The sequence below is a fragment of the Malus sylvestris genome, chromosome 11 (assembly GCF_916048215.2).
Source record: "Malus sylvestris chromosome 11, drMalSylv7.2, whole genome shotgun sequence".
Classification (NCBI taxonomy): domain Eukaryota; kingdom Viridiplantae; phylum Streptophyta; class Magnoliopsida; order Rosales; family Rosaceae; genus Malus; species Malus sylvestris.
In genome coordinates this window covers 35115169-35142421 of record NC_062270.1, presented here as the reverse complement: position 1 = coordinate 35142421, position 27253 = coordinate 35115169, and the positions used below count along the sequence as shown (strand labels likewise).

Below are 27253 nucleotides of genomic sequence, written 5' to 3'. Positions count from 1 at the left end.
ATAGGAAAGCAAACACAAGATGTACGTGGTTCACCCAGATTGGCTACGTCCACGGAATAGAGGAGTTCTCATTAATTGTGAAGGGTTTACACAAGTACATAGGTTCAAGCTTTCCTTTAGTGAGTACAGGTGAATGATTTAGTACAAATGACATTAGGAAATATTGTGGGAGAATGATTTCGTAATCACGAAACTTCTAAGTATCGGAATGTGGTATCGTCTTGACTTGCCTTATCTGTCTCATAGGTAGATGTGGCATCTTCTCTGGAAGTACTCTTCCTCCATCCAGGGGTGGTATCTTTAACTGGTGGAGATGCACAAGGTAATGTATCAATTTCACTTGAAGCTTACTTGTAGTTTCAGGCTTGGTCAAGCGCGATACAAACCATGTAGTAGGAGTCCCTCAAGTTGCCGAGCTAGGGGATTTGCTGAAAGAGGTGACAGACAAGGTAAGCAATCAGAGCTCCGGCTGATTGTTCACATTCTCCCTATCTTGCAGGCAGCATGAAGGATAAAGAGAAGAAAAATGAGAAGAGATGATATGGGATACTTTTGCTTTTGAAGAAGTAACTTTCCACAGGCTTATTCTTGAACTGAGCTGGAGGGTTTTCTGGTTTTCTCCAGAGTATAAGGCCGACTGAAGAATTTGAGGGTCAAAACAAGTCCATCAAATCTAGAGTACGTTCGACCCTACTGATATGGGATACTTTTGCTTTGACAGAGTAATGGATGTATCGGCACGTGTGCTGTTACGCTTGTCTCTACATGCTTCCTTGTATCATTCTCACTTGCCCTATCTGTTCCTCAGGCAGATGCGGTATCTTCCCTGGAAGCATAAGATGTTGAAGATGAGTACTCGAGAGCAATGCCAGGTAAGTAAGTTCCAGGCAGTCAGTTCCTGGCTGGAAGCTTGATTCCAAGTGCTGACTGATTGCTCTCTTTCTCCTTGTCTTGCAGGTAAGAACAAGGCCAAAGGAAAAGACAGGGAAAAAGCATGATATGGGATACTCTTGCTTTTAACCCTGATGATATGAGATATTCTTGCTCTAGTATAACTTGTTTGCAGAGGTATTATCGGGGGGAAAGAAAGCTGAATATTTCGAAAGGCTTCGTTGAGAGTGCCCTCTCATATATGAGGAAGGGTTGAGCATTTTTGCAGGTCTGTCTGTCCGTTGGGGATGGAGGTTGACATATATAGCAGTCTCCTTAACAACAAGTAGTAATGCTATTCCTTTACCCTGTCAGAGCACTTTGAAAAAGTGGTCTGTGGTATGTGGAAAGCTGATGTTGCGTGTGAAGATTACAGACAGCTTTATCCAAGGAGATCCGGCTCTTGTAGTTGGGAAAGTGTTGCCTCTTCGGTTTTCGAACAAGCAATCCTATCAGGGATCTGGCTCTCGAGATTCGGAGAACGATGTCTCTTCGATTTTTGAGAAAGTAATCATGTTGGGAGTATGGCTCTCGAGATTCGGAGGGCGATGCCTCTTCGATTTTGGAGCAAGCAATCTTGTTGGGAGTGTTTTCTCGAATGTGAGTAAAGGTTGGGCATGTTTACTAGTCTACCTTGCCACGAAGCATAGAGGTTGACACACAGGGACTTTCCAATTATCCAGCAATGGTACTGTTTCTTTACCCTCTCTTCGATTTTTGAGAAAGTAGTCATGTTGGGAGTCTGGCTCTCGAGATTCGGAGGACGGTGCCTCTTCGATTTTGGAGCAAGCAATCTTGTTGGGAGTGTTTTCTCGAATGTGAGTAAAGGTTGGGCATGTTTGCTAGTCTACCTTGCCACGAAGCACAGAGGTTGACACACAAGGACTTTCCAATTATCCAGCAGTGATACTGTTCCTTTACCCTTGTGGGTAATAATATGGGGTAGCTAGACCTTCAAAATTTATGTGTCTAAACTTTGTTAGTGCTGTTTCTTTGCTATTCTTTTACCCGTCTTGGTCAGAGCGATGTAGTGGAAGCTGCAAGCTTCACGTGCTCAACTTTGACAGAGAACTTTGGCAAAGTTATCTGTGATACACATGAACTACTATTGCGTGTGGGAAGTGGGTGATTGAACAGTAAGACTCATGTGCTTTCTACTTCACCAGAAGTCTTCGACAGAATGCCCATAATTTCCGCAAAGCTGAGTGTGCGTGTGACAGGTGCTGCCAAGGCTGGAAAAGTAGGTGCCTCTTCGATTTCTGAGATCGGCCCTCGTGGTCTCTGAGCAGCCCAACTTTTGAGAAAGCAAGCGCCTCTTCGATTTCTGAGATCGGCCTTCGTGGTCTTTTAGCAGCCCAACTTTTGAGAAAGCAGACGCCTCTTCGATTTCTGAGATCGACCCTCGTGGTCTCTGAGCAGCCCAGCTTTTGAGAAAGCAAACGCCTCTTCGATTTCTGAGCAGGCGCCTCTTCGATTTCTGAAGCTCCGTCGAGTGCAGATTTTTATAGGGGCTGGCATTAAGTTCCAAAGCACACTTGAATCTCCACCAGTAGAAGCTCCATTCTTACACTTCTAAGATCTTGATTTGTTCGACCTCTTCTCTCTTCAACACCTTTGAAAATGTCTGGCCCCTCCGACCGTCGTTTTGACTTGAACCTTGTTGAAGAGGCAGCCCCGCCTTCTCCAGACAACATATGGCGCCCATCATTCGTCTCCCCTACTGGTCCTCTTACCGTTGGGGATTCCGTTATGAAGAATGATATGACCGCTGCGGTGGTGGCCAGGAACCTTCTCACTCCCAAAGATAACAGACTACTTTCCAAACGATCTGATGAGTTAGCTGTTAAGGATTCTCTGGCTCTCAGTGTTCAGTGTGCAGGTTCTGTGTCTAATATGGCCCAACGCCTATTTGCTCGAACCCGCCAAGTTGAATCATTGGCGGCTGAAGTGATGAGTCTCAAACAGGAGATTAGAGGGCTCAAGCATGAGAATAAACAGTTGCACCGTCTCGCACATGACTATGCTACAAACATGAAGAGGAAGCTGGACCAGATGAAGGAATCTGATGGTCAGGTTTTACTTGATCATCAGAGATTTGTGGGTTTGTTCCAAAGGCATTTATTGCCTTCGTCTTCTGGGGCTGTACCGCGTAATGAAGCTCCAAATGATCAACCTCTGATGCCTCCTCCTTCTAGGGTTCTGTCCAGTACTGAGGCTCCGAATGATCCCCCTCCGGTGCCTTCTCTTTCTGGGGCTCTACCGACTGCTGCGACTTCTCCTAAGCAACCTTTGTGAAGGCTCTCTCTTGTTTGTTTATTTTGACTCATGTATATGTACATATTTGTAGCTTATCGGGGATATCAATAAATAAGTTTTCCTTCATTTCAACGTATTGTGTTAAATACACCAAAGCCTTCTTCGCTAAGTTCTTTGAATTTTCTTTTGTTGGAGCTTTGTGAGTGGAGCATGTAGGTTGGGGTAGTGTTCCCTTAATTTCCTAAGTGAGGAAAACTTCTCGGTTGGAGACTTGGAAAATCCAAGTCACTGAGTGGGATCGGCTACATGAATCTTAGAACGCCATTGTGCTCGGTTCTGTGTCATGTCCTTCGTTAGATCCAAGTACTCTAAGTCTTTTCTTAGAGTCTCTTCCAAAGTTTTCCTAGGTCTTCCTCTACCCCTTCGGCCCTGAACCTCTGTCCCATAGTCGCATCTTCTAATCGGAGCGTCAGTAGGCCTTCTTTGCACATGTCCAAACCACCGTAACCGATTTTCTCTCATCTTTCCTTCAATTTCGGCTACTCCTACTTTACCCCGGATATCCTCATTCCTAATCTTATCCTTTCTCGTGTGCCCACACATCCAACGAAGCATCCTCATCTCCGCTACACCCATTTTGTGTACGTGTTGATGCTTCACCGCCCAACATTCTGTGCCATACAGCATCGCCGGCCTTATTGCGGTCCTATAAAATTTTCCCTTGAGCTTCAGTGGCATACGGCGGTCACACAACACGCCGGATGCACTCTTCCACTTCATCCATCCAGCTTGTATTCTATGGTTGAGATCTCCATCTAATTCTCCGTTCTTTTGCAAGATAGATCCTAGGTAACGAAAACGATCGCTCTTTGGTATTTCTTGATCACCGATCCTCACCCCTAACTCGTTTTGGCCTCCATTTGCACTGAACTTGCACTCCATATATTCTGTCTTTGATCGGCTTAGGCGAAGACCTTTAGATTCCAACACTTCTTTCCAAAGGTTAAGCTTTGCATTTACCCCTTCCTGAGTTTCATCTATCAACACTATATCGTCTGCGAAAAGCATACACCAAGGAATATCATCTTGAATATGTCCTGTTAACTCATCCATTACCAACGCAAAAAGGTAAGGACTTAAGGATGAGCCTTGATGTAATCCTACAGTTATGGGAAAGCTTTCAGTTTGTCCTTCATGAGTTCTTACGGCAGTCTTTGCTCCTTCATACATATCCTTTATAGCTTGGATATATGCTACTCGTACTCCTTTCTTCTCTAAAATCCTCCAAAGAATGTCTCTTGGGACCCTATCGTACGCTTTCTCCAAATCTATAAAGACCATGTGTAAATCCTTTTTCCCATCTCTATATCTTTCCATCAATCTTCGTAAGAGATAGATTGCCTCCATGGTTGAGCGCCCTGGCATGAACCCGAATTGGTTGTCCGAAACCCGTGTCTCTTGCCTCAATCTATGCTCAATGACTCTCTCCCAGAGCTTCATTGTATGACTCATTAGCTTAATACCCCTATAGTTCATGCAATTTTGTACGTCGCCCTTATTCTTGTAGATAGGCACTAAAGTGCTCGTTCGCCACTCATTTGGCATCTTCTTCGTTTTCAAAATCCTATTGAAAAGGTCAGTGAGCCATGTTATACCTGTCTCTCCCAAAACTTTCCACACTTCGATTGGTATCTCGTCTGGGCCTATTGCTTTTCTTTGCTTCATCTTCTTCAAAGCTACAACCACTTCTTCCTTCCGGATTCGACGATAAAAAGAGTAGTTTCTACACTCTTCTGAGTTACTCAACTCTCCTAAAGAAGCACTCCTTTCATGTCCTTCATTGAAAAGATTATGAAAATAACCTCTCCATCTGTCTTTAACCGCATTCTCTGTAGCAAGAACTTTTCCATCCTCATCCTTGATGCACCTCACTTGGTTTAGGTCCCTTGTCTTCTTTTCCCTTGCTCTAGCTAGTTTATAGATATCCAACTCTCCTTCTTTGGTATCTAGTCGTTTATACATATCGTCGTAAGCCGCTAACTTAGCTTCTCTCACAGCTTTCTTCGCCTCTTGCTTCGCTTTTCTATACCTTTCACCATTTTCATCAGTCCTATCCTTGTATAAGGCTTTACAACATTCCTTCTTAGCCTTCACCTTTGTTTTTACCTCCTCATTCCACCACCAAGATTCCTTTTGGTGTGAGGCAAAGCCCTTGGACTCTCCTAATACCTCTTTTGCTACTTTTCGGATACAACTAGCCATGGAATCCCACATTTGGCTAGCTTCCCCCTCTCTATCCCACACACACTGGGTGATTACTTTCTCTTTGAAAATGGCTTGTTTTTCTTCTTTTAGATTCCACCATCTAGTCCTTGGGCACTTCCAAGTCTTGTTCTTTTGTCTCACTCTTTTGATATGTACATCCATCACCAACAAGCGATGTTGATTAGCCACACTCTCTCCTGGTATAACTTTGCAATCCTTACAAGTTATACGATCCCCTTTCCTCATTAGAAGAAAATCTATTTGTGTTTTTGACGACCCACTCTTGTAGGTGATCACATGTTCTTCTCTCTTCTTAAAGAAGGTGTTGGCTAAGAAGAGATCAAATGCCATTGCAAAATCCAAGATAGCTTCCCCATCATCGTTTCTCTCCCCAAAACCATGGCCACCATGAAAACCTCCATAGTTGCCTGTCTCCTTGCCCACGTGTCCATTTAAATCTCCTCCTATAAATAACTTCTCCGTCTGAGCAATTCCTTGCACCAAGTCTCCAAGATCTTCCCAAAATTTCTCCTTCGACCTCGTATCCAACCCTACTTGAGGTGCGTACGCACTAATCACATTGATAAGTTCTTGTCCTATTACAATCTTGATTGCCATGATTCTATCTCCTACCCTCTTGACATCTACAACATCTTGTACCAAGGTCTTGTCCACGATGATGCCAACACCGTTTCTCGTTCTATGTGTGCCCGAATACCAAAGTTTAAACCCTGAGTTTTCTAGATCCTTTGCCTTACTACCAACCCACTTAGTTTCTTGTAGGCACATAATATTTATCCTTCTCCTCACCATAACTTCCACTACTTCCATAGATTTTCCCGTTAAGGTTCCTATATTCCACGTTCCTAAACGCATTTTGCTCTCTTGAACTCTACTCTTCTGTCCTAGCTTCTTCACCCTCCCCCGTCTAATAGGATCAAAGTACTTCTTTTGTGTGTCCGGGGTAAAGTTGATAGGAGCATATGCTCCCAAACAACTTTGAGTGGAGTCGTTCGAAAAGAAGTTTCTATGGCCCCCTTGCTCATTTAACACTGCATCCGGGTGCCGATGGAGATACAGCGACCCTTGCTCACTTATCACTGTGCTCGGGCCGCACAGCGCGCCACTTACGGGTGACGCCCTAGCTTTAGCGCTATTTTGTTCTGGATTCATTTTCATAAGGATTCGACGTGATCATGGAGTGCCGGCTGTCGACTACCTGACGCCCTCCCCCTCCTCCTTTATCCGGGCTTGGGACCGGCCATGTAAGACATAGGCGGAGTTAATGATTCTGTCAAGACCAACTAATATTAAATTGTTCATAACTTGTTCAATTTCAAGAGATTTTCCCATGAACCCAGAACGTACGCTAGTGCCACCAAGTATCATAATTCAAGCAGAAAGTATAACTTTCAATGTTTCTCATGAAGTACCAGGTTGTATTTCGGTTACACTGCAAAATTTCTCCAATTTCAAATATCTAAAGAGGAAATATGCTTGAAACAATTAAATTAGATTGAATTCTCACAAGCAAATATGTTCATCATCCGATCCAATTATGTCAATTCCAGAAGTCACGGATCCACTCTAATGAGCTAAATACCAGGAAAAATAAAAATTGGTTTCGGCTCGATTCGATTGGATCCACCCAGAAAAACCATCAGTTTCGTAGTGCTAAAGAATTGAATGCATGTATTTAAAAACGAAAAAGAAGGTGCAACATATAAGCAAGGAACTGATGGGGATGCTAAAGATGAGAAGAAATCATTGAAACACTTTCTTGGTGATGAACATTTGCTTACATTTCCATCTTTCATAAAAACAAAAGCTGTTCCTGCCACATCTAACAAAACCCTAGGGTCAGGTCATGATAATAATATTATATTAAAGCGTCACCAAGTCTTTTTTCACGAAAAACATCTTCGAGCCATTCCCAAACTAAACTTCCATCAATACGATATAAGCACGTAGCAGCAATAGCAGATTACTACGGAAAAAAACCAAAACCAACCATCGACGCTTTATGAATTTTGATTCTTCACTCACAATATACTAATTGCCAGGCGGCGCCCCTCCTTCCTCCTGAACATTCACCAGCTCATATTCCACTAGAGAGAGATTGTTATCCTCTTTGACTACAAAGTTTGCAGGTTCAGTGACCTCAATACGTCCCCATTTATCAACTGCTAGCCTCATCGATCCCTTGAACATGTCAATCCTTGCATTGCGGAGAATTACAGTTGCACCAGGCTTCATCAAGTCAACTGGGCAAGCAACAAGGTAAAACAAGATACAGTAACTGGGAATAATCATTTCAGCAAAACACATTTATTAAGAAACAGCGAAACTGCGCTCAGTTGTATGATACCCTTCATAGAATTTTACAGTAAACGAAACTCCAACTTATACATGTTCGCATCATATAAAAAAGAAAAGTTGCAATACAGTGAAATTTATTTCCATTACATTTTTCTACAAAATGTGCAAAATTAATTAGATCAATATATTAATTCAAGTAAACATTGGGTAGATTGATCAAAGTATCAACATAACTTTACAACAAGGGTACCTTACATCAAGATGACAAGATGCCTGCCTCTAATTGAAGAAGGATCTATGTGAAGTGCAAGAATTGCTCATCTCTTAAGCCTAATTTCCTAAACTATACGTCTAAGTTGAACAAACTCAATTACTAAAATCCAGAACATCAAATCTCCATCATCTCAAAAGAAGATTCCACAGAGGTCCCGTCCCAATAAATAAGGTCTCTGCAGAAATCATTCCATTATACTTTTCACAGTACTTAAACAAGACAAAGTACTACTAAATCTCATCAAATTCAAAAACATTAATCACAAGACAATATTCTTGGTTTGATATGCTTTGCATGATATGTAGAATCAACAAAATAACATAAGACGAGCACCTAATCTCCAAACTTCATTTCGCCAAACATTTAAAGAAACACGTGAATGCGCCTATTCTTAATATTCTCTTCCTTTATGATTTCAACACCCTGCTTGTTCTACCTTATCCATATCAAGTCCACCAAATTATTGAGCATAAAGGTATCTTATTTATTTAGATTTCTTTACATAGTTTAAATTTTTTAAAGCACCACTGTAAACAGATATTCTAGAAACAAAAGCAAACTAAGGGCCTGCTTGGAAATGCATCTCTTCTAAGCACTTTCATGGTGGGTCAATTAAAATTTTTGATAAAAAATCAAGTGCTTCCTAGAAAAGCACTTGAAGGTATTCCGCGAGGAAGCACCTGCTTGGTGCCACTCCAGAAATAAAAATACAAACCATAATCAATTTCACCTTCTTTTGCCAAACAGTGCCAGCATAAAACTTAACAATGCAGACAACAACTTATCCCACTAAGTGGGGTCGCTGTATGAATCCTAAAACTTAACAATGCATAAAGCATCTCACTTCATTCAAACCTGTTAAAACATCACCAAATACCGGCAAAAAGAATAAACAATGCACAACTCTTAACTTTTCTTCAATAATTTCGAAAGATGTTAAAAAAAGCAATAACCAATAAGTAGATTTCTATAACTAGCATAGATAATTGTTGCAATTTTTTGCACCCAAGATTAACAATTAGGTTCATCTGAATTTTTTTACACCAAATTGAAGCCGCATACAATGTGCATAGCCTACTTAATGTCTAAAACCATTTTCTCTAACTCATTTGAGTTTCTCTTTTCTTCTCTAACCACCAAAAGCCATTAATCCTAATGCCCCCTTTCTTTCTGGCAGCCTATCCATTTTGCCAGCAACCAATACAGAAACAAATAAATCAGTAAACATAAACATACCCAGAAAAATATGTACACACAAATGAATCAAACCAAACAGACAAATAAAGTCAATTTCTCACAACCCAGACAAACAAAGCACATAAATCAACTTTCCCAAACAAACTGTAAGAAAAAGAGCCCCAATACCTTGATCGTTCCTGGCAGTGAAGAGAATGGTCCCAGTCTCGTCCCCAATCAAGCACTCAGAGATTCGAGTCTGGCGAAGGTGCTGCGACACCGATCGGCCCTTCTGCAGCACAGGGTTCGAGCTCAGGACCTTGGCGACGAGCGTGTGGCCGCTGGTCTCCGGCTTGAGCAACTCGACCTTGGTGAACACGGGCTTCCTGAGACCAGGCTTGGCATTGCTCTGCTGGGGTGTCTGAGACGGTGCCGTTTTGGTGGACGTCGACATGGCTTTCAAGTCCAAAAACCCTAAACCTAACCCTAAAATCGAAAGTCCAGGGGAAATGGATTTGTATGTGTTTTGATCTCTATCTGCGACTCTCGCTCCCCTCCCCGCTTTGCGTTTTGGTGTGCTTTTATTTCTGCTATTGACTCTCTTACTTGACCATAAAAGAAAATAAAAAAATAAACTTAAAAAGACTTTGTGACGCTTCGTTTTCTACCATTTTACTCGTGTAAATCATTTTTTAATGTTACGATCTAATGATATTTTTTTTAATTTTTAAGTAAAAATTTTAGATTTGAATCTCGATAAAGATAAATTTAAGTTATATTATTATTAGATCATTAAGAAATTAAGTTTATTATTATTTTTTTAGAGTAAATACTTCCTTTTGTTAAAAAAAAAAAAAAAAAAACTCGTGCCTCGCTAGTAGTTTGTGACTAGTGAGTCTGAGTTCGTGGGTTTGTGACTCTTCCGCTACCGCTTCTCTTCAGGCCTGTTTAGTATTTGGGCCTAATTTGAAGCCCAATATTTCAACCAATTTAGAGTCCAAGAGGTAACCTCTTGTTATTGAACTTTTATTGGAGCCCAAGGAGTACTTATCATCAAAGGAAGTTGACCTACACCCCCGAGGCCCCAACTCCAAGTCTACATTTATAAATTTAAATTCTGTGTGTTACAAGAAGATGTTTTGGTTTGCAAGTAGTGGTTTGTTCAGATGGTTAGGGTAATTTTCTTCAACTTACTGTGTTTAGTGTATAAATCTTTCTTTGTCTCCTTAGTGTAGTTTTGAGTAGAAAAAATCAGAAAGATGATTTGATTTTTCTATCAACAAGGAGAGGTATTTGAACATATAACTTCTTTTTTTATTTTTTTATTTTTTTGGACAGGAGAACTTCTGTTAATGTAGATTTGGGAAGTGAAGAGAATGGGCTACTGGGCAACACCTAGGTTAACCTAACCTAATATCATGAAAGTTGATTATAAAATTAAATGATAATATAAAGTATAACTAAACTTTTTGTAAATACATATAAGATTCCTTAATTATTCGATATGAGATTTACACTCTCAACATGATCATGTCGAAATTTATAATGTTTATCACTAAAATCAACTCCAACCCTTGGAGCCAAACCCATATTTAGGTCTACCAAAAGACATAATTTAGTTTTATGAACCGTGAATATCACAGATCTCGCATGACCTAAATTTCAGGACGTAAAGTCTATTAGTTGTTGTGGATTGGTTTTAACTCTTTTTTTTTTTTTTTTGGAACTTTGAGTTATGTTATCTTAATTTAATTTTAGAATATTTTAACCTAAAAAAAAAATTAAATCCAACAAAATTTTCAAAACCGAACAATTCACACCAAGTTCTAACCAACCACCCAACCAATTTTTTTTTACTGTTGGTTTTGAAAAACAAAAAAAAAACATGAATTGCTGGATCAAAATCCTTAAATTGCCAAAAATGAATTTAATCTAGACAGTTGGTCCCCAACGGCCATTGAGACCCCTAAAATGTTAAGGGTGTGATATCCACACACCCCATTTTACTTCTCACACACGTTTTTAATTTTCGGCCGTCGGATCGGATGAATTGAAGAAGATCAAGGTACAAAAATTATCAAAAGGTATGTAAGAAGTAAAATGGGATGTGTGAATAGCACATTCCAAATGTTAATGGTTTGTATTGGGCCCCTTATTAATTGGGGCCCAGCTGTTGACCACAATAATTCATTAGTAGCGTTGCTTTTAAAAAAAATTGTGGAGCCCCCAAAAAATTTAGGTTAGCCAAATTTGAATTTCAAACCAATTTTTTTGAATTTATGTCTCCCTCCCTATTGAATTGCAAGTTTAAACCCAAATATTGGGTTTGAGTCTCCCTCATAAAGTCGGTCTAATGAACAAGGCACTGAAATTTCACACACAGCTTCATAAATCAACCAGTAGTATTTATGAACATTTTGAAATTAAACAAAACAGTAATCACGTGCCTATGGGAGAGTGACTTACATTTAATAAGTTCACCAGAGAAATGTAGGAAAACTCTGTCAAAAAAGACTCTCGGCTATATCATCATTTTTACACAATGTATTATAATATCAACTCAAAAATTATGTTAAAAAAAAAAAATTACAAAAAATTCATAAATAATCTCACTTAAAAAATTCTTTTCTACATTTCTCAAGCTCACTATTATCGTCACGTCAATTAGTAAATAATATTATTTTGCGCACTTGCCGTTGTGCGTACGTTTTTTAATCGCACGATATTAGATTTATTAAATGGGGCCGTTACGTCTGGCGTGAGCCGTGGAGGCTACTGTCGTTTGTCGAGTAAAAAGTCAGAAAAGACGGGCAGCAAATGTCATCATCACTAGCATGTGTGGATTGCACTTCCCCAAATAAAGCCCATATAAAGGAAAGCATAAACCCTAGCTGGCAGCCGACCAAACACCGAAGTGGCCACACGATTAGATAAATTCGAAAGGAGGCGCCCCTTCGATGCCCTGAAACCTTATCTCTTGCATCCAAGATCTTAGAATTGACTTTGCAAACTTGAAGAAACCTTTCTCTCTTTCTCAGTTTATATGCAGGTGTTTATGTTTCTTTGAAGGCATCTGCGGGGGACGAGATGGTACATCTTTGGCCAGAATATTTCTCCCCGGGTCATCAATCACTGCAAGTCACTGGTCTGGAGGACGACGCAGAAGTTACAGATTCATGGAAGATTCCCGAGGACATGGTATGTAAGTTTGGGATTTCAATATTGGGAGTTAGTGGCATCGGTAAAGTTCTTTTTTCTTGTCGAGGATGTAGAAAAGAGCTGGGAGTTGTTCTGCAATGAGTAACCATAGCTGTTTTCTACTTATTTATCAAAAAGTTCGATCTGTGAGCAAAAATAAGGGAGTGGAAAGAAGCTACGAGATTATTGATCGGTATGATGAGTAAAAATACTTTTTTAAATATTCATACCTTCAATATCTTGGTAGATTTTACAAGGAGAATTGGTTGAGGAAGCAAAAAACGTTATTGAAATGATGATTCAAAGAGATTCTCTTTGACAAGAATGTGCTCATTATCTAGAACACATTGATTCTTCACGGAAAAAAAATTGTATTTAATTTGGAAGATTGGTCAAGATACAAATTTGGATGTATATTTGTTTCATTGTAAAGCTAGAAATGTATTAATGATGCGATGCGATTAATTTAATTTATCCTAGATATGTAATAGGTTTAGATGTATATTTGTTTCTTTGTTAACCTATTAACGTATAAATGAATGTGTTCTGGTAAGATTTATTTACTGTGATAAGGCTTCGTTGTTGTTGATGTTTTGGCTCATGGCCGTAAGCAGAAGCAATTTTTTTTCCCTTTATTTTTGGCGCATCGACATTCCATCATCAAATCAAAAGAAATATGAATGTGCATATGAACGTTAATTAACTACTCGACAGAATGGCTGCCCTGCGAAATTTTATTTACGCTGTCTGACTCGTAGAAAGTGTGTAAACACTGAGGTTTCATCGAAGGGGGCAAGTTTCTATTTGATTAGATTGATGTTGTTCACCGGCAGATCTATATGTTGGAGGAGTTGAAACTTTTAACCCTTGAAGGAAATGTTTTTGCAGTATAAGAATACTGATACACCAGACATGCCTTGGCAATTGGCCTTTGGAGATGCTTCTAACCATTTTTGGCAGTAGGATTTCGAGCTGTTCTTCAATTGTTAAGGAACAAGAATATGCTTTTCGAAAAGGGTTTTCGCGTTTAGAATTCTCATACATTTTGCAAGGGCGTTCAGTTCATTCCAACACGATTTACAGCGAAATTCGATAGTCATGCAATCTGAAAGCAGAAAGTACGCTTTGACACATCTTTTGGAAGAGCTTAGGTGTGTTGAGTTACGCATCTCACGCTAACTACTGCTCGAAATGAAGCCACAATCGATGCAGTTCATGGTTTCAAGTTGATCATGATGTAAAGGAGTTAAATTACTGCAATGTGGTTTCCCATATTTTCCAATATATCTTCTGCTAAAAGATTTTCATTCCAAGAAAAGTTTCTGAAGTATTTTATTCAATCATTTTCTCTCCATCTTCACAAACAAAGAAACCAAAGATGGAGCATGGACAAAGCATTTGTAACACCAGGGGTAATGATCAATGAGGCAGCTTAGATGCGAGAACACGCCTTCCTTCTGCCTCCTGATCTGATTACTCGGTATAAGGAACAGCAGTCCTCTGCGTACCAACCGGACCTGCTGTCATATCCTCCCAAACAAGATCTGAGAGTGCCATTGTCAATTCTCCCACCTTTCCTGTTACACAAAAGTTACAACAGATCAGCAATCCCTTGTAAGAATGTAAATATCGCTGCATCGGAGAAGCAGGGTGGCAACTGATTTTACGACGCAAAAAAGTAGGGAGCCTCAGTATGAAAGCCCTACATTCATTTAAAGTTGATAAAAAGTTTAAGAGCAAGTCGTTCGTTACCATCTCCAATAGGTTGTTCATCCCACGCGATAATTGGCAAAACAGGAAGTGTGCTTCCTACATACATCATTTCAGCTGAGTTTTTGGCTTCTTCCACAGTTAGATTTGCAGTCCTTATAGCTTTAAGGCGCCCCTGCTCAACCAACTTCGGTGCTAGTTCAAGCATCCTTAGCACGGTGCACCCACTAAGGATCTTATCGAAGAAGGGCACTATAAGCTCCTTGTCATGAGTTATAAAAGCGACATTCACATTTGGACCTTCTGCTATGTAACCTTCCTCATCAACCCATATGGAAGCATTTGCTCCCTTCTCTTCGGCTTCCAATTTTGCAAGGACATTTGGAAGGTAGTTCACGTTCTTCATTGTTGCAAACTCAGGTGATTTCATGGGAATGGTGGATGTGATCACTTTAACCCCTTCTTTGCACTGAGAAAAGTCCTCATCAATTACTACTGCATAGAAAGCGGGTGTTGGCAGGTCTGTAGGAGAGAGCAAGAAGTTTCCGGGACCTGCACTCAGCCAATATCTTAGAGATCCCTTCTTGATCTGTGATGCTGCAGCCAGTTGCACAAGAATGGTTCGAAGAGTTGATCGAGGGAAAGGAGAGGAGATCTTTGCTTTTGAAGATGATCTTAGGAAGCGGTTTAGGTGGACATCAAGTTCATAGATGAATCTGCAGGAATCAGAACTCAAATCAATAACTCAAACTCTATGCCTTATTGGATGTGACAAAAGAACAAAACTCCGAAGCCTATACTATACTTGAATGAAACCTTAAAACAAAAGTGTTGCAAAACATAAGCTATAAAGCTGGAGAACCAAAGAGGAAAATCTAAAGATGCCTACCCGTTTAAGATAACCGCTGTGTCAAACACACCATGGCCTCGATGAACCATGTGATCGTCAATTGGAATCACCATCAAAGCTGGATCAAGAATAATTCCACCATAAGTGCTCGAGAACATGGCTGGGTATGGTTTCTTTTCAACTTGGCTCCACTTGTCATGCAGCTTTTCAAGCAACTGGTTGATAAAACACCATCAAATTAGAAAGTTCAGAGTTTGACAGGCATAGTCTTCTTTTTTCTCTCAAATCAAATAAAAAACTCATTGGCGCTAAGCGTGAGGGAATGCTAGACGTTTGGTAATTTCCCCTCCGACCATAATATTTATGGAGTAGAATGACATTGACAGGTTTAGATTCGGCCATAAGAAGGAAATTTAAGCAATGAGTATCAATCTCACAAAAGAAAACGGCATAATTGTATCAATTTATACTCAAGTAACAAGCCATTGATCTTAGAATGCAACTATCTAATAATCTCTCAAGCTCTCAACTCAGTTCTTTTGAACTCAACTCGTGCTTGCACACATACACTAACGATAATTTGGAACCAAGTTACAAAACAACTGTCCTGTATAATTGTATGCATAACACATTTAGACTAGTCTTTTGTGTTTCTAACAGCGAACACTGAAGAATTTAAGGCCATAGGAAATTAACAAGGTTCACAATTTACATGGCTGAAATAAACCATGGCAGCCTGTGATATAAAAGAAATGGGGGTTTCGAGTTCTCACCTCGGATGATGATTTGAACACATGAACTTTGAAATCATTGACATCTCCAACCTCCAATGTATCTTCACAACAGCAGCAGCAAGAAGTTCATCAACAATCAAAGCACCAATTATGTTTACAGATCACCATGATCAGATAATTTACAAATGGAAAAACCCCAAAACACAAAATTAATACACAGAACAGAAGTTCTCACCTGATTTCTTTTCGGAAGAAGGGCTGTGGCTTGCCATGGATTAGCAGAAGCAGAATTAATTACCAGAGTTAATTACAATTAAGCAATAGAGTGAGGAAGAAGGGTGATGGAGGATTAGGGGATATGGAACTGGTTTTATACCGCCATTAATCAACAATTAAAGTTAATTTAGAATGGAAGGGAAGGGAATCCATTTTTGTTTCAACCCTTATGCAAGTTAGCAGTTTGTCTTGCAGCGTTGTGGATTGTATCATACAGTCAAGGTTACTACTGACTTTTGTTCTTTGTGTTGTAGCTTTGATGTTGGGAGAGATTCCATTTCCAGGTACCCGTGTGATGATTGCATCAAATTAAGCACTACCCATAAGTAAATAATATTCTAGTAAAATGAGATTAAGACTAAAGAATTTTTCATTGAAGTTAAAAATTGGGAATTGTTATTGACACTCCAAAAATTTCATTCTACACCTCAAACTTTCTATATTTGGAAAGAAAAATACACTTGTGAGAAGTTTAGAATGAGATTTTTGAAGTGCCAATAACACTTCTCTAAAAATTTAAGTGGAGTTTCAAATGAATAATGAGTTTTAATTAATAAGACACCTTTTTAGCAAGATCTCGTTCTACTGTAGTAAAAACGAGACGATATGACTTTAAATATATACGAGAGGAAACAAGGAGAAAACAGTAAAATATATAAGACTATATGGTGAATACATGGCCGCCACAATTTTATATTTAGTAAAACGAAAGAAAATTGTTATTAGCATTTTAAAAATCTCATTCTACACTCCTCATAAGTCTATTTTTCTTTCTAATTATATAAAGTTTGAAGTGCCAAATGAGATTTTTAGAGTGCTAATAACAATTCCCAAACGAAAACTTGCTAAAAAGTTGTTTCTTAATTAATGAACATATGTTATTCAATCGCTTATGTGTGGAACAATGTAAAATCTCATATCGGGAACATGATAACATAAAATACAACATGTAATGAGTAATTACATGACTAATAACATCAAGACATTTTATGATAAAGCTTCACACATGAGTGTTGTATACAATATTCGACATTGCAATCATCATCAATACTAGGCACCCCACCTAAAAATCAATAATGCCAAGCCACATAAGTTTTTGTTTTACCACCAAACCACATAAGTCAAAAGCTTTGTTTTACGTTTTAAATCTTATGTTAGAATCACTAATATTTATGCTCGTCCAAAAGGGTGCTGACAAGTTTAAATTTTTTGCATTCATTTTGTGTACGATCTCTCTGTAATTTTTATCATTGATTGATACATGTTTATAAACTTAACCCTCTTTAATTTTGTTATCATAAACTTAATATGTGTTAATCAATAATAAAAAACACACAAAATAAATGCAAAAGATTTGATATCGGAGTTCACATGCATACTACTTTCTTGGCAATACTATCACCATGACTTGTTCCCCCAAATAAAGACAAATGAACCCATGAAGGTGCATTGTTTAATAATATGTCGGTACATTTGAGCTAGCTTTATGCACATACCAAAACATAAAAAATAAGACAAGTTTGAAGGCCATCACATTCATTAATCAAATCATAAATTTGCTAAAGATGAGAAATAAGACAAGCCTAAAGACTCTAAACGCCATTTGTACTGCATAATATGAGTTTAGGAACTCTGGGACATTTAATTAAATGGTGAATGATTGTTAATTAAATGGCTAAACAACCTCTAAATTTAACAGTAGCGTAGATGAATGCGAAGGAAAAACCGAAAAGATATAAAGGAAAGGTATTACAAAGGGGAAGGTAGCGTAGCTAGCTAGCATTCCCCTTTGCTTCTTTAGTTGTTTCAATGGTGTGAGAACTGATTGGTATGGTAGTTAAGGCATTGTTTGGTACAAAGGATTGAATCGGAATGGATAAACAACTATTTTCAAGGTATGTTGAAAGAAGAAATGAAAATTTTGTTGCTAACTTGGAGATACGAGATGGAATACCAAACAAGGCCTAAGAGTTTAGTATTCCATACATGTGGGATACGTTCTTCGTATTACAAATGCCAGACCATCAGCAAACAATGATTTCTAGCTGATTTACATATAATTTTGCTATTTCCTGTTGCTGCTATTTGTGTATAAATATATGTAATACATCTATAATTTTCTGGCATGCCTTTGGTAGAAAGACTTTGTCCTCCTCAAAGCTTCTTCAATGGAAGATGGATCAGCAGCAAATGTAACGCGTATCCAACTGGTCAGCCCTACTGCTGTTCCTGCAATACACACATGTAATCTCCGTTCGTTAATCAGCTAGATGCTTGTAAACCAGAAAAAAGTCATGGAAAATATGGTTCTGATTGTTCATTAATTTCTAACCTGGAAGAAAGATAACGTTTTCCTCTTTGACGAGCTTGAAACAAAACTCGATATCATCATTGATATCTTCCAGTAGCGAAAGGTCTAGTTTCACCTGCATTACATAGAAAATTAATAAGCAAAGATGTATTAGAATGCAAAGTTCAAAGTATATAAACAATTGTGTTTCCGTGAATTTCTCACCATTACGGCCATGGATCCTTCTGGTTTGCTCGGACAGGTAAGACAAGGGATCTCATTTATCCTATCACAGCAAATGTCTGAGGACTGCTTCAGCAAATAGAGAGTTTTCTTGAAGAAAGCCTCTTCGGTTTGTTGAAGGATGCGAGGAACTGCTGCCTATAACTCACCAGATATGTCATTTTGAAACAGAGACGAAAAATAAGTTAATACCCCGACACAAGTTTAAACATGCAAATCTAATATTGTGTTTTTCAGGTTTTAGTTCCAACTTCCAAATCCTGAGGAACTCTGTGAGTAGGTTTTGACATTTAACAGATTTGTATTCAAAATTGTCTTTAATTATACCAATCTGATATGATAGCTTGTGGAAGATTGAGGCCGCATGTAGAATGATCTAAAGCCAAATAAGGCCACTAATCAAGAAAACTAGCATTAACGTGTTTGAGTAATTCAAAACAAGCATATGAGTAACAAACCTGAATGAAAGTTGCAGGCCCTCCCAAGATGTCAAAATACTTCTTGATGCGCTCAATAACCTGCACAGAATGAAAACAGTATATGGAGTTCCTAATCAATAATCGTCATGATTTTTATACTTGCATCATCCACTTTATATGAAGTTTATATTTCTGAGAATGCTGTGTATGTGTTCGCATGTGTGTGTGAGAGCAAGAGAAAGAGGGAGGAGAACCTTGGGTATTCTAAACATGCCACATGGATCAGTCGTCACAAACCAACCAAGTCGCCATCCAGGAACTATCCATCTCTTTGACAGGGACCCGAGAGTAAGAACCGGAACAGTTGATCCAAAAACTCCCATTGGCACAAATGGTTTATCCCCAAAAGCAAGATGCCCATAAACTTCATCAGCAATTACAGGAATTCGGAGCTTTTTTGCAGTTTCTGCGATCTAAGTGCGATACAACACAATAGGTTACAACGATATCCAGTGCCAATAACCAAAACAGGTCTCTTAGTGTACAATATTTTGTTCTGATGCCATACCAATACCATAGACCACTAACCTTCTCCAGATGTTGGTAACTGTACACATTCCCACAAGGATTCCCGGGGTTTATAATTACCATTGCAACCGTGTTGTGATCTGCAAGAGTTTCAACAGCATCAAGGTCAACCTCCCATGCATTCTCTTGCAGGAGATCGAAATGTCGAATTTCAAGATGTCTAAAAGCAGAACAAAGTTCATAAATAGGGAAGCATGGCTTTGGAAGCAAGATATTGGCACCGGGGCGAGCAAGCATTGCCAACGCGACATCAATGGCTTGTGTGCAACCAGATGTGACAAAAACATCATCAGATGTTAACTTGTATGGAAGATCACGAGACAGATACTCAGCAATTGCTCTGTAATGAAGTGAAATAGCAAAATCAATAATATCTGTGATGAATATGCATCATGAATATGATTAAATTGAAATACCCCCTCAAGGGAATATGCCCGATGTTTGCTTGCCGTACAAGCCTGCAGTCTATTATCCAACACATGTATCAAATCCGTCACCATTTAAACACCACTTTATCAAGGAAGATAGGAGCTTGGCTTTTTGACAGTAAATAAAATTTGGATTGTTTTCGACCGTAATAATCGGAGTATCCCATCATCTATCAAGCTAATGACTTGACCAAATCCTATGAATTCAATCATGTATTAACTAGATAATCCAAAAAGCTTTAAAAGGCTTTAGTAGGACTAAAATTTACCATTAATTTTCACAGAAAGCTTTTGCTCCAGATAGCAGTTCCTTTACCTCATAACTCATAAGGCAAACGTATTGCTCCTCCTCGATTTGTACCACGCCATTAGTAACAAAACACCCTCCACAATCCAATCAGTATGTGTAAAGTAAAAAGAGAAGTGAACAGAACTACGAAAGTAGTGCAACTAGAAGATTAAAAAATGCAAATCGAAACCGAACTCCATAAACTCCAGGAACCCAGAAACCCAGAAACCGAATTTGGCAGCATTTAGAATCCAGGACAAGAATTCGATGATAACAAGAAAGAACAAGACAACCAATTTAAATAATTAAACCAACAAAATCCCAGAAATAAAAACCCAAATTAACAATTTACCTTCTGGTTTGAGGAAGACCAACAGTGGGTGCATAGCCATTGAACTTGTCGGACTGGAGGGCGTCGACTACAGCTTCCTGCGAAACATGCGTCGTGTGGAAGCAAGAGAAGGCAGTCGGGTCGCCCATGCCCAAAGAAATCAGGCGTCTGCCGTCGTTTTCGTCGACATTCTGCAGCAGCAAGCTGAGGATGCCTTTGATGGTGATTGTCGTAGAAGTGGTGTCCACTGGTGCAGCTTGGAGGTCCGAGGTGCGGTTTTCCATGGAGGATTTGATGGGTTGTCTGGGGGAGGGGTCTTTTGTTTGAGCTTGGGGAAGTGGGGTTTCGGTGTTTGAGGTCAGAGAAACGTAGAGAAATGGAGGAGGGGGTCCGACAAGTGGAATGACTCAGAGGAACTGCATGTCCAAAGAAACACCACATGTGAGGTTTTCAATGCTTGTGCATGAATGAATACAACAAAACATGGCAACTGCTGGATGGAGTTTTAGTTCAATACACTACCAACATGTCACTTTCTTTTAACTTCTGGCCTAAATTGCACCATGGGTTATATGTCAATGTTACTCTTGCGGTGAAAAAACTTTGGATAACACTCGTGTGGTTAAGTACATTCATCTTTCATCTAAAATTTGTCCTATTTTACAGGTTAAAAAACCTAGATTTTCGAAATGAATTAAGCTAAATTTATCTAACGTACAAATCTATTAAAAAAACTCAACCATACGAGTAAACAAATTGGGGTTTTCTGTTTTAATTACTTGTAATTAGTGAGTTTTGTTTCCTATTATGATTTATTTTTTATTAGTAATTTGGTTAGGATTAATTTCCTTTTTTGTTTTTCTCAATAATTTTTGTAATATATAAATATATATATGAAAATATATGGGTTAGGACTGAAACATTTTTTTTATGGTTCTCATTTCGTAACTTCTTTCAATGACCCGAACTGTCTATATTTTAACTCATCATTCATAGGTCATTCTTGCAAAAAATAAGACAAATTCAAAACTATTCAGACGTTCATTTGTAGTGAAGAAAATAGAAGAATACGGTTTTGCAAAGGGATACTCAAATGACTATATATATATACAGAGAGCTTAAGGGGAGGGATCCCCATTTTTTGAAAAAAAATGGGAATTAGGTGTGGGACCCACTTCACATCTAATTTCAACGATCCGAACCGTCTATTTTGTTAGTCTCGATTCATAGATCATCCTTGTAAAATATTAGCTAAATTGGAAATGTTTAAGATATCTAATTGTGTTCAAGGAAATGAACGAATACTTTGTTATATAAGAAAATATGAAATTTGATATTGATAATTAAATAGGCAAATGGTTTCGGATTGAATTGAATTTTTGCAAGGATGATCTATGAATCGAGACTAACAAAATAGACGGTTCGGATCGTTGAAATTTGATGTGAAGTGGGCCCCACACCTAATCCCCATTTTTTTCAAAAAATGGGGATCCCTCCCCTTAAACTCTTTGTGTATATATATATATATACATATATATATATATATATTGACCTCTAAAACATAAAAAGTACATACTAGAAAATTCTCACATACAGTTAATTTTAGCAAGTAATGTGCATATTAGTCTGAATTGGAAGTACAATTGGGTGAGCAGATTTGAGTTTAGCTATGCTAGCTAGAGCAGTGTGCTTCACACTTATGCACCACAACAAACTCGAATTCTTAGATGAATTAATTTCTATCATTGTAGAAAAAAGTAAATTTGAATGGAAAGGTTGATTTGGACTAAGATACTCAAACTCAATAGGGAACTTTAGGTTTGGACTAAGTTTATTTTAATAAAAAATCATGCTATAGCTTTATTTAATTAAAAAGACTAAAATTTTAATGAAAAACCCTTAAATTTTAATAAAAAGGACAAAAGAACTTAAATTTTAAAGAAAATGACATAATTTTAATATTAAAAAAAAATCAGACGCACGAACCCATGTGTCCTCACACTGTTTATGAAACTTCTACACTGCTTATGAAACTTACGACACTGCTTATGAAACTTACTGCACTGTTTATAAAAATTTGCGACACTGTTTATGAAATTTACTAGACTGTTTATGAAACTTAACGGTACTACATTCTTTTCTGTCCTCTTCTTGAATATTCTTGGCACATTCTCACTTTCCAAACACATTTTATTCTTCTAATTTTCTTCGATACTCATTAAAATACAAAGATTTAAAAGCAATTTTCATTAGTTTTCCTAGAAAATATACACATATATTTATCCTTTTATTGCCAAACATCAGTGTGATGACGTATTTAAATTTCTCCTCTTCACATGTCGATGTCCAATGCATAAAAAATCATAGCCAAAAATTGAAGCACCGAAACGAAAATCAAACAAAAATTTGTCTGCCATTTAAGATACAACATCAATGTTCCTTCATCTGAAACTCCACTTGTAATTACCTAGATAGTTTGAACTTGAAGCATTTAGCATTGTGGCTATGCTTGCGCGAAAGCGCAATAGGTTGGTCAATTTCATTCAATGTTTCATAGGTTGTAGTTGATGTGCATCAAGTCAATTTGAATTAAATTTGGGTTCGGATCCAAGTTTGACAAAACCATGTAAACATGCAACTTGCAGAAGCGAAGTTGTCTGATGGAGAATTGGGTGGTTGGGTGGGTGGGGGCGCGCGCACAGCGCGATATTTTTTTTAATGTTTATTTATTTATTTATTTATCCTTATCATTAAATAAGGTTAGTGTATGATTTTTCATTAAAATGCAAAAATTTGAGATCTTTTTCATTAATTTTCCTAAATTAATAACCATCTTAGACCTAGTTTGGAGTTGCTTTGGAACCATGTTATTCCTATGAAAACGAAATAAATCTTTTTCTCTATGCATCATGCCAAAATCATAATTGTTGGGTCCCTTAAGACAATTTACTGTTTAGATTGTGGCCATTTTCTTGGTTACCAGACAAGCAATAAGTACTGGTTTGGTACTGATGTGCTCTTATAAAAAGTGGGTATTAAAAAAAATTGAGCTAAAAAAGATTTTTGGTAAACACTTAAAAAACAGCTTATTTTCACAGTTTTGAGTGAAAAAAAATTGAAAACATGACGCAACAAAAATGAGGTTATTCTCACAGTATTGCAGAAGTAGTATTTTTTTCAAAACACTGCAATACCAAACCAACCCTTCAGTATAGACAAGTATAAATTGAAATTTTCCTAAACTCGTATAAGGTGACAAAAACTGTCACATACAAAATCTCGTATTGGTTTTGGAATTCTTTTCCTAAACCAGGTTTACAAATTGCAAGTTGATTTGATTGATTGTCCTTCCATCAAATAGGCTGTATACACGTGTGTATACACGTGTAATTCGATCGAAAACGCGACATGTACCAAACTCACAGCACATCCAATTATGTGGCTATTAAATGAGGTTGTTGGTGGTTACTAGTTATCTTCACGAGTCATTTTCTGTCTCTTAAAGAAAATTTTGTTGGAGGATGTATTTGAGATGAGATGGTAAACTCTAGTACCCAAAAAAAAGTATAAAAAAATAGAATAATGTTAGGAAGATTAAGTTTGTTGAGAAAATTATGAAAATTAAAAAGCATAAAAATTGATGATTTATTTATTACTTAAACATTAATAAACATGTTCATTCATATTGATGACACATCATTAGTTTGTAAATTTTGTCTTTAAATTTAATTTTCTAGCATTACCCTAAAAAATAACATTCTCCCAAATGTTACATCCGATTTTTGTTTTGTATGTTTTTTTTTTTTTTTTTTGGTTTGGCTTGGAGAAATTTTATCCAACAAAGACAAGAGAGCCCCATACGGAGGAGAAACGTATAATTAAGAGGAAATTGTTAGAGTTGCTATATTATACAGAATAGTGCTACAATTATTTTATATTTGTAATATTATTTGTACTATCTCTTCAATAGTAGAGCTTACCAAAACATGTGAATTCATCCTTATTAGAAAAATAATACAAATGATGATACAAATAAATAATAAAAATAACTTTTTTATTTTTATATTATATATGCCAATTTTGTCATCCAATCCAGACCACCTTGTTTTTTGGGTTAATTCCTCCATACCACCTATGGCTCCTTTCTTCTTATCCTATCACAAACAGGTTTTTCTAGGAAATTGGTTTTTAATAACTAAACAAGCGGCTCGACAAAAGTGTCATACACAACCCGTTAGAATCGAAATGACTTGCAATGTTTTCTTATTAAAGTATCACTTAAAGTTATGATTTAGTTTTATTTTTACGAGATGTCTTAGGTTTAAAGTTCAAATGATAAATTTAAAATTATTATTATCTACAAAATTTAAACATGATTTCTCACTTACAAATGAAAAATAATAAATAATTTTATTAACATCTCCTTAAAAGAACAAAATAACTCTTCAACGATAGAAAATTGAAAAGATGTGTGAATAAAAGGGCACCATTTGTTTTTGATAAACGGGTGTGTGATGCATTCACACCTCCCCTCCCTCATTTGTTTTTGAAAAATGCATGGTTCATGATTAGAAAATGGAAGTGCGCCTTCCAATGTTGTCTCTACATCTCAAACCCCAAACTAAACCTGATTCATTTTATAATTCAAAATGCATCATTGAAGTCTCTTAACAAAGGATACTACCATAAAGCAAAAAAAACACATAAATAGAAATAAAACAGAAGAAAAAAGGGGAAAAAATGTTACCAGCAGATCGTGAGCAGAAGAAATGATGGAGATCTGCATGAAGTTCTCTTGCGTGCGTGTGAAACTTGCTTCCTGATGAGTGGTAGTGATATATATATAGAAGTCTCCTCCCAAAAGTTGTGGAATGTTCAAGTCATATTTATAAGATAATATGTAATGGGGTTGCTTTCAATTTCTAATCTTCAAGATAAGCTCAAAGATTCATCGATTTGTTATCTTTTATGGGGAAGAGTAGAAGACTACTTTACTACGTCTATCCAACTGGGAAGAAGCAATCAGATGGGCTCTTGCTCATGGAAAGCTATCTACATCTGTCAGTTTTGAACAGTCAACTCAAATTAAGAAGAGTAAAGATTCTTAGGTTTAATTTCCTTCGAAGATCATTTTTCCAACAATCAACTAAATCGGAAAGCTGTATGTGTTGGAGAACAATTCAGAAATAAATAAAAAATAATAGAACTCAAAATTATAAAATTTTATTAATCAAAATACTTACTGTGCAGAATGAATTACATAAATAAATATAAGAATATCAATGGTACTAACTTGATTACAACATGTAGAGGATAGCGCAAAAGCTATGTCATTTGAACAGTATTTCCGTCACACTCTTGTGCTTGTGGTTTTACAACGTCTGCTCAATCAGGATACAACTACCTAATTTTACAACCCGCACTGAATTATAGAATTCGAGCGAATTGCTTTGTGTGTTTACTCTCTGAGAATTGTATACAGAAGAAAAGAAGGAAAGAGCCTATATTACTCTTTGATTATGCCATAACCTGCACGTAGGGAGGCGTCAACGACTTTAGGGCAGCGACATCGCGCCTCTCTTTGGTTCACAGGCTAGATATTCTTATTCTCTTTTTGCTAATTTTATTTTTATAAGTCTGATAGTGATTATACATTTGAATTGATATATTTGATCATATAAATAATTGGTATATTTATGCAATATATTTCACAATCTAAAGTCGTACAAGTGTGATAATATAATTGCAAACTTTACAATCTGTTTTACAGTACCTTGAAAGCCCTAAGAATTGTAGTTTTTCCTGTGTTGAAAGTGGAATTTTTAGGGTTCTGTCGTTCATTGAATTTTTTTTATTTGGGTCCTGTCGTTGTTTTTTGACTCTGTGCATTTGTTTTATTCGAGTCCTTGTCATTGAATTTTCTGACTAGGTAAACCTTACCCTTCATTCATTGTGTCCTATCATTGAATTGTCTGAGAAGGCAAACCTTGCCTTTAATTCATTGCTTTTTTGACTCTTTGCATTCTCTTTATTTTATTTTTTTTAGTACCAAAACATTTTAATATTGCATATCTGTCAACTATTGTTTGGGGTGGATAATCTTGGTAAACTACAGTTAATAATTAAATATTACTTGTATACTGCATACTAATACATGTAAACTGCAATTATCTAATATTACTCGTAAACTGCAATTAATTATTAAATATTACTTGTAAATTGCAATTATTTAATATTTATTTGTCAAGTGATTTGACTACAATTGCATCAGTGCGTGATTATTACAATTTGTGTGTGATTATTCAGTACCAAGCACTTGCATCTTTTATGCTTTAATTAAATTAAATATGTGCTTGATTATTACAATTTGACTACAATTGCATACTCATATATGTTAATTGTTTTATGCTTTAATTAAATCTGTGCATGACTATCATTATTAATTGATCTGTGGTTATTATATAGCAGTATAGTTTATCCTATACTTGTTAAAATTTTTTAGTGACAATTTGTTTTAATCTCTACAGTATTATAACAATCTTATATCTCTCTCACCTGTTATTAGTTAGAATTACATAACAAATGGCAAGCCTAGAAGAAGCCAATAGTGTTAAGCCTAAAAAATTTAGTGGGCATAATTTCCGTAGGTGGCAAAAACAAGTGAAATATTGGTTAAC

The 27253-nt window shown here is 37.2% G+C and overlaps 3 protein-coding genes across 4 annotated transcripts; all 3 read right to left on the bottom strand.

The window, feature by feature from the left end:
* Positions 1-7205: 7205 nt before the first annotated feature.
* On the bottom strand, positions 7206-9812 carry LOC126589791 (uncharacterized protein At4g28440-like). Its single transcript, XM_050255188.1, has 2 exons — positions 9410-9812; positions 7206-7715 (listed from the first exon to the last, which is right to left on the bottom strand). The coding sequence occupies exons 1-2, from the start codon at positions 9672-9674 to the stop codon at positions 7504-7506; spliced, it is 477 nt and encodes a 158-aa protein (XP_050111145.1). The 5' UTR covers positions 9675-9812; the 3' UTR covers positions 7206-7503.
* A 3880-nt stretch (positions 9813-13692) lies between these two features.
* Positions 13693-16256, bottom strand: LOC126588828 (D-amino-acid transaminase, chloroplastic-like). The gene is made up of 5 exons (XM_050253962.1): positions 15948-16256; positions 15752-15813; positions 15018-15193; positions 14171-14844; positions 13693-13995 (listed from the first exon to the last, which is right to left on the bottom strand). The coding sequence occupies exons 1-5, from the start codon at positions 15982-15984 to the stop codon at positions 13892-13894; spliced, it is 1053 nt and encodes a 350-aa protein (XP_050109919.1). The 5' UTR covers positions 15985-16256; the 3' UTR covers positions 13693-13891.
* Positions 16257-17888: 1632 nt separating this feature from the next.
* LOC126588827 (probable aminotransferase TAT2) lies at positions 17889-25491 on the bottom strand. 2 transcript variants are annotated; one of them, XM_050253961.1, is made up of 9 exons: positions 25324-25468; positions 25064-25203; positions 20598-20992; positions 19529-19868; positions 19195-19413; positions 18980-19039; positions 18504-18659; positions 18321-18414; positions 17889-18217 (listed from the first exon to the last, which is right to left on the bottom strand). In XM_050253961.1, the coding sequence occupies exons 3-9, from the start codon at positions 20858-20860 to the stop codon at positions 18099-18101; spliced, it is 1251 nt and encodes a 416-aa protein (XP_050109918.1). In that variant the 5' UTR covers positions 20861-20992; positions 25064-25203; positions 25324-25468; the 3' UTR covers positions 17889-18098. The 2 variants fall into 2 exon arrangements, with proteins under 2 accessions (XP_050109918.1, XP_050109917.1); XM_050253960.1 differs by lacking the exon at positions 25064-25203 and having other exon boundaries at positions 25324-25491.
* Positions 25492-27253: the final 1762 nt, after the last annotated feature.